We start from the raw sequence: 8245 nt of genomic DNA, 5'->3' as shown, positions 1-8245 counted from the left end.
ATATAATTTGTCAAAAGTTTTTATTTGTTTTCACATTTTTCTTTTTTTTCTTTTTTTTTTTTTTTTTTTTTTTGCTCTTTCCCCCTTATTACCAAGTGGTGTCCAGTTACAAAAAAAAACTGTAATAAATTAACATAAGCTTTAAATAAATATCAAATGTTAACATATGGTTTAAATGAATAAATTACAACAAAACTTACCAAAATTAAATAATTTACACAATAATTAAAATCTACATCTATAGTGTTTCCGTGGAAGTGCAGCTGTTCTATAGGTAATATACTAAACTGGTATGCATTCACAAACAGGGAGGGGCTTATTTACACAAGCAGGGCTATGATATGAATTTGCAAAATACATCAAATTTTCAATGCCTTGAAATCTAGAATTTTTTTCTGAAGAAATTAAGAGTTCTATGCGCCCGGTACTACAGTTTGAGTATTCCCTGCTAATATTCTGCAGTATAAAAAGCAACTGTGTACAGAATTTCCACGGAAAGCCTCAGTGCACTAGTTGATTTTTTTTTTTTACTGGCTATTACTTGGAATCCGCAATGGTCTTAAAGTGCACAATGATAAGTGTAAAGCACGCTGAACCTTTTTTGTGCTGCATGTCATTCAGTGGATTATTACTATAAAAAAAAATTCCAGGAAAATGTGGATAAGGATATAAGATGTGGTCAGATGGATTATATTATTCCAGTATGCTTTAGCAGTGTGCGATAGTGCATCTCCATATAATAATTTATTAAAAACTAAGGATAAATATGTTTACTCCTCTGTTTACTTTTTTTTTTTTTTCCTGTTCTTAAGATTACCATTTTCTGATGCACACATTTATCAAAAAAATAAAGAAAATGCTTGGGTCCAGTTCAGAAATGTGTTGAGTATAAGAAGAACTTTTTTCCATAATAACTAATAACTTAATAAAATAATAACTTGAAACAGGTTGCCTGGATAGTACAGTTTTCTTTTTGTTTTGTTTTTTGCCAGGGCTTCTTGTGGTTGACTTATAGCTCTACTATGGGGTTTTAAAAAATAATCTGTCATTTTTTTTTTTCAGACGATAAATTAAAAAAGACATAAAATATTCCCTGTGTTCACAATAAATACGTTCCCAAAAATAAATTTACACCTCAGCACGTGAGACTTCAGCATGTCAAGTGCAGCAAAAATTTATACAGCCATGTTCAAAGTGGTCACAATGCATGGTTATGCCAAATTTTGGAAAGGATTAGCCAAACACCAACCCCTAAAGGCACACCACCATTATGAAGGGTGTATAAATCTCACCTGCTATACATATCTTGCACTGCAGCACACTAGGGACGAAGACATAACACAATTCCAAAAAATTATAGATACTGTAACATGACACAAGCTGTCCATCCTTTACTGCCAAAGTGGTCAACAACCAACGCGTTTCATAGACAGTTCTCATGCATTTTATAGCGAGTTTCTGACCTCCAACTGCTTACACTAGGGTTAAGACACAAAAAAAATTGGACTATGCAGTTGGTAACTCCAAAAGCTTTCCCTGAGAACCTTTAATCCTTTGCGCTTCTGTTGGAATTAAAGAACTGCTCTTCAAATGTTTCTTGTGAAAAACAAAAAAAAGAAAAGAAAAAATAGTTACGGCTCTTCTCGTAATACTTGTCTTTTGTCTTCTCCTGCCAGGTGATTTCTCAATAGACACAAGGAGTGAAATGGCCCAGACAGAGAGTCAGCAGAGATAAAGCTTCCATTTTGTCTTCTGGTTGAGTTTGGTCCATGTTCAAACCTCAGGGATTTGCTGTAGAGAATTGACTCCTTTGTGTCTTTACACACTATAATTGGACAAGTGGGCCCATTCACAGTCAGTTGTTGCTGCCAATTGCAGGTAAGCGACACCTCTTTTTATTTATTTTTTTTGGATGTGCCTAAACTTCCTACCTGGCTTCCATATACATTTGTAAGTTCAGTCTTTGTCCAGCTTTTTTTTTTTTTGGATTTATTTTCTTAATTCATTTTGGTCCATTAAGTTTGTGATTCAATGCACAGAGCACAAGGCTTGTGAACCTGAATACTAGATGGGAGTGTCCTCATATCCCCTCATTACACCTGGATACCTTTGACCGCCTGCTTGATACTCTCAAGCAATGCTTTGTTCTCTGGGTTTTGGTAACACTCTTGGTTACTGTACATATCAGTCAGGGTAGTCACATAGGCATCAAAGTTCTGTTCACTGATTGGTTCCTGTAAAAAGAATGAATAAATGAGTAATACAATAAAATTCCTCCAATCAAAAAATGCATATAAATGCTCCTAAGTGAACAATTGAATTGTACCAGAAGTGAACAGAAGAGACCTTTCAACATTTTAATATTAACTTAATAATAAACAATCACAGTTACTGTCACACAATTCCTAAAATTCCTCTAGTACCCCCATACCACTACACCCAGCAAAGATTTATTCATCTCTGCATCCCTGACCATAAAAGACCTCACATCCAACCCACCTATTATCTCTATCACTGCCTCTCCTTGCTGCTGGGGACATATCTACTAACCCTGGGTCACCTCAGCAAATCTCCATCACCACATCTCCCTCCTATCACTGATCAATCGCCATCAAATTCTGCAACCTCTTATATTTCCAGCCTAGATACCTGATCTCTGTACCTCTACCCCCTGCATTTTCCTTCCATGGTGCACTATGGAATACGTTATGTTTGACAAAAACTTACGGACATTCACAAGCTCTATATCTCTTGTAAACTATTCTTCCATCCCCATTGATGTATCCCATTCAGCTGCTGAAAGCTCATCACTTGCTTCCTCCCTTAGCCTCTCTCAGTGGCCCTCCACAGCCACCCACAAAGAGGAACACATGCTGGACCTCATTTTCATCCACCTTTGTTCTGGATATAATCGCAAACACCCCTGTATTTTTATCTGACCACAACTTGCTTTCCTTTCCACACATTTTTCTTTTACTATCCACCTCCCCAGTCCAGAAGGTTGCACATTCCATATTGGAACCTTAAACATGTAGACATTCACAGACTCGCTGTCATATGCTATATTCATGAAGCTGAAGAAGATGCTGTTTTCTATGACGCCATTATTACTTTAGTTCTGGTCCCTTCTCACCCTTACTAGTACTACGTGAATCAACAGGCACACGAATCTAACAATAAAGTTGGGGCAAGCTGCTAGGATTGCTGAATGGCGATGGAAGAAAACCTACTTCAAGAAAGGAAACAAGCCAAACAAAAATCTTAGTCGCTTTCTTCTAAAATAGTATGACTGTTATCCATTAGCTCAACGCCTCTGACTAGCTAAAGGAGAAAGAGTAATACTGTTCTTGGAGAATTCAATAAACCTCCGACTACCCGAGAATACACAGAGAGCTGCAAGGAGGTGGCTTTGCTGGAATCGCTAAAGCGAAATTGTTAAATAAGTATTTTTGAACATCCCCACAAATGTGAGGCAATAAAATGGAGCATAAATATTCAGCAACTAGGCAGACAGATGGGACAAGCTCACCATGTGTGGAAGGCGGATATTGGTAAGACTTCGTATGAGTGCCTGACTTAGCCCAGAAAGTTCTACAAACAGGGCCTCATTCTGCTCCTCTATAACCTTATTCTCCTCTTCAATGTTCTTCAGGTTCTTCTCCATTGTTGTTATCTGTTTGTAATGAAAGTGTATTCAGTATTGTCAAGAATATATATATATATATATATATATATATATATATATATATATATATATATATATAGACACACACACATAGTCAGACGGTATGACATCTAGATAGGTACGAGGGTCCTCTTAGACAGCCCGATCTGCAGCAATTGTCAATTACTGCTTGTTTACACCGATCTATTACATAGGCCAATGCAAAGTGAATGTACGGCCAATAACCAATAGCTGCACATGTTTTTGCCAGCACCGCTCTATTTACACAGGCCGATGTGATTCTCATAATCTGCACCCTTTATCCTGAATGAAAGATGTGATCAGCTGAGCAGCCAGCATTTGCTTGTTGGTCAGATAGACAGGGCAATTACAATGAAGAAGCTTTCCTTGGAACTTTTGTTCCTGATAAAGGTCCTGCATATCAGGCTGTCTGAAAGGGCCTTCAAGGCTCATTTCCTCCTGCAGATACAATGTATAGAATGAGTGCTGACCACCAATAAACACATCAATGATATGATGCCAACTATATTGCATCTTTTATCCTACAAAAAAGGTGCAATGAGCTGAATGCTGGCAGCACTTAAAAATTCTTCTCTGATATGGACCTAGAGAGATCTCACAGAATAGGTATCCAACCTCTGATCCCACCTGGATTCAGCGTAACACTCCTTTATTTTGGGATCTGTTCTGCTGTCCTAGGTTGCGGGAGGTATGTCCCAGCCTCACTAGAGGACACAGATGGAGTTTAGTACAATGGTGAAACAACAAGCTGTCCGCTCTCTGCCTCACCATTCAGTCCCTGTCTTCTCCTGGCAGCTTGGAAGCAGGCAGTGGCAATGTAGTGATATCACTAGAAACTGGAGAACATGATTTGTTTGGGCATTTTTCTGTTGGGCCACAAGGTGGCATTATACTGTGGGAATGGGTGGGGTCGAGAAGGATATGGGTAGGGATAGGTGGAAGTTTTATTTGATACATTTGTTGAATATGCTGTCCCTTTTTCACTCATTTGAAAGTTCGGAGGTATGCATAATATGTTTGATACCTGGTCCAACGTAATATAAAAATAGCATTGTATAGAAAAGTAATATTCAGTAAGATGATATAGTTAAAGGGCCATACCAATAACAACATGTTATCCCTATTCACTGCCTGATTAGTTGGGGCTCTGACTGTTGGGACCCTCACAGATCCCAAGAATGGTGGTTCCGAGTTTCCTCTCTGCTCAAATACAGCTCTCAGAACATGTCTCAAGATTGTTGGGGATTCGAACATACAGATTCCCCCACTGATCTACCAGTTATCACCTGCACATTGGGTAAAGATAACTTGTTACTACTAGAGATGAGCGAGTAGTACTCGATCGAGTAGGTATTCGATCGAATACTACGGTATTCGAAATACTCGTACTCGATCGAGTACCACTCGCTGTTCGAATGTAAAAGTTCGATGCAGAACCAGCATTGATTGGCCGAATGCTATACAGTCGGCCAATCAACGCTGGTTCTTCTCCTACCTTTAGAAGTCTTCTTCGTGCAGCTTTCCCGCGGCGTCTTCCGGCTCTTCATTCACTCTGCCAGGCATCGGGCCTGGGCAGAGCTGACTGCGCATGTCCGCTTGTAGTACGGACATGCGCAGTCGGCTCTGCCCAGGCCCGATGCCTAGCAGAGTGAATGAAGAGCCGGAAGACGTCGCGGGGAAGCTGCACGAAGAAGACTTCTCGGAGGATCCAGCCCGACCCTTACTCGTGGACTTGGTAAGTATAATTTGATCGAACGTTGCCTACCCCTGAAACGAGCATGTTCCCCCCCATAGACTATAATAGGGTTCGATATTCGATACGAGTAGTCGAATATTGAGGGGCTACTCGAAACGAATATCGAACCTTGAACATCTCTAGTTACTATTGGAATACACCTTTAAGTGAAATATGTTTGTATCGTGCTATAGCATATTTGTAACTGTATATTTGGCAAAATAGTATATGTGGGTTCAACTTAAATTCTGAGAAATTTGAAGCTTGGGTTGAAGACTGAATAAAGTAAGATAATTTAATTGCAGTCAGCATAAAACATCAGATTAGATTACATTAGATTACTCTGCTTGTTAATGTTCAGAGAATTAATGTATGCTGATGGGCAAAAACAAATAGGACAAAGCACTGACCTGAGATTGTAGGTTCACCATGTCAGCTTCCATCTCTGTATTGGATTCTGTAAGCTCATTTATTTCCTTGTTGAGCTGTTTGATTTCCTCATCATTTTCTAAAACTGAAAAAAAACAAAACAGATTTTATATTGATACATAATAGTGACTTTAAGGCTAAGGCCCCATGTTGCGGGCTGTAGCAAAAAAATCACTGTGGGAAAAACAGTGGCAGCAACGCATTGTAGTTTTTCAAGCAGCGATTTTCACAGAAAGTTTTCAGTTTTCCTCTGTGAACTTTTTGCTTCAGTTATACCTATAGGGAAAGCGCTGGCGTTTCCATATGTATAATTGACATACTGCAATTTCCAAAACTGCGGCGGCATTGCTTCACTGTTTTTCCCGCAGCGAAGTCTGGGCTCTGCGGACTTTCTGCTTCAGTTATACCTATAGGGAAACTTCTGGCGTTTCCGTAGCTATAATTCACATGCTACGATTTCCTTAAGTGCAAAGGTTTTGGAAATCACAGCATGTCGCGTTTTGCCTGCAATGTGTGGATGGGATTTGTTAGAAAAAAACACTGCATTTTTTTTCTGCGGTGTTTCCCCCGCATGCAATCAGCAGCGTTTACTCCAGGGTAGGCACCAGTGTAAGGCCGGGGCCCCACGGACCGGAAACGCCGCGATTTGCCGACAGCGGAGACGCTGCAGGTAAAATCTCAGCGTTGTACAGTGTAGGCAAAGTGGATGGGATTCATGTGAATCCCATCCCCACTCTGCAGAAAAGATCGCATCGCAGACACACTGCGATTTGCAAGGCCGTTGCGGTTTTGCAAATCGCAGCATGTCAATTATATCTACGGAAACGCCAGTGGCTTTCCCGTAGATATAGTGTTAAGAGAAAGAGGAAAACTTTGTGCACTTTCTTTGAAAAATGCTGCGGAAAGAACGCAATGCGATCACACAGCGGTTCTTCCCACAGTGCTTTAGTGCTGTGGATATGGCCCATGGGGCCTTAGCCTAAAAGGGTTTTCTAGATTTTTTCTTTGGACTATCATTAGTTTATGCCATCAATATTTCCCCTTGCACTGATAAGCTGCCATGCCCGGTACTATACAGTGTAAAGACCAGATAGCTTCATAAATTGTACAGTAACCATGTGACATTAGTGAATGTGAATGTAGGGAGCTATCTGTTTCGAGCTCTGTAGACTATGTAGTACTGAGCCTAGCAGCAGAAGTCCTGAACAGAGGGTGGGTGTCGCTCACCCTCACTGATCAGGTCTTGAAGATCTGTCCTAAGGGTCATCGAAAAAAAATAATAATCTGAAAAACTCCATTAGGCTAAGGCGCCACGGGACGACCCGCAGCTATAAAGCACTGAGGGAAATACCGCGGCAGCAACACATCACGGTTCTTCCCACAGCGCTTTAAACAGAAAGTTCACTGAGTTTTCCTCCGCTGATTTTATTTTCCAACTTATATCTATGGGGAAATTGCCAGCATTTCCATAGATATAATTGAAATGCTGTGATTTCCAAAACCGCGCTGTTTTTGGAAATCACAGCGTGCCCGTGCCACAATTTTAACGCAATGTGGGCTGGGGATTCGAAAAAATCCATCCACTTTGCAGTTACTGTAAAATGTCTCTATTTCCGACCCGTGGGGAACCGGTCTTGACTTTTTGCAGTGATGTGTCTACTGGGCTACACCACTCTTCATTTCTTATTTCTCAGTCACCGCATTACCTTTTTCTCAACAGTCCAATTTCCAGGAAAAAATATCATATAATATTGAAATCTAGGGCTTATGTCTGCATATGTGGTAAAACATTTCTGGGTGGTGGTGGGGTATTTGTTTTACTACATATTTGCTCAACAAATTCTTTCCACAGACTGGTATTTACTTACCATCACTGGTCTTGAATTTTGTTCCAAGAAGCTCATCCCCTGAGAGTTTTCCCTTTTTCCCAGCAAAAGAGGCTCGCGGACAACCTGACAAACTAAAGAAATGGTCAGTTAGTTCAGTACCAATCTGTGTAAAGATGAGATTGAATAGACTGACTGTATACATACAGAAGGACCATTATAAAAGGCTGGTCTTACACGACCATATTGAATGTACAGTCCGCAAGTTGCTGATCGGCAACACAGGCTCCGCAGATGTCCGTGTCCTGCCGCACTCGCCCATAGAGTTCTATGGGCGAGTCCGTGCAGTGCCGCAATTCACGACCATTACGGACATGTCCTATAAATTGTGGACCACGGTTGCAGCCCGGCACACAACAGATAAAATATCCGGTGGTGTAAGAGGCCACATTGAATATAATGTGTCTGCAAATGGTCCTCAATTGAAAACCCTCAATTGCGGACCATTTGCGGACTTACATTACGGTGGTGTAAGACCAGCCAAACACA

The 8245-nt window shown here is 40.5% G+C and overlaps 1 protein-coding gene across 5 annotated transcripts in view; it reads right to left on the bottom strand.

The window, feature by feature from the left end:
* Positions 1–1012: 1012 nt before the first annotated feature.
* MYT1 (myelin transcription factor 1) overlaps positions 1013–8245 on the bottom strand; it is a 58823-nt gene continuing 51590 nt past the window's right edge. For 3 of the 5 annotated variants that reach the window (XM_075276967.1, XM_075276966.1, XM_075276970.1), the window contains 4 exons: positions 7739–7830; positions 5852–5955; positions 3530–3673; positions 1013–2234 (listed from right to left, as the gene is read on the bottom strand). In XM_075276967.1, coding sequence (XP_075133068.1) covers positions 2094–2234; positions 3530–3673; positions 5852–5955; positions 7739–7830 — 481 coding nt within the window. In that variant the 3' untranslated portion in view covers positions 1013–2093. The remainder of the gene's footprint in view (positions 2235–3529; positions 3674–5851; positions 5956–7738; positions 7831–8245) is intronic. The other 2 variants (XM_075276965.1, XM_075276969.1) reach the window with 1 other exon arrangement.

The sequence above is a fragment of the Leptodactylus fuscus genome, chromosome 6 (assembly GCF_031893055.1).
Source record: "Leptodactylus fuscus isolate aLepFus1 chromosome 6, aLepFus1.hap2, whole genome shotgun sequence".
Lineage (NCBI taxonomy): Eukaryota > Metazoa > Chordata > Amphibia > Anura > Leptodactylidae > Leptodactylus > Leptodactylus fuscus.
The sequence above is the reverse complement of the archived record's forward strand: the minus strand, read 5'-3'. Positions and strand labels throughout refer to the sequence as shown.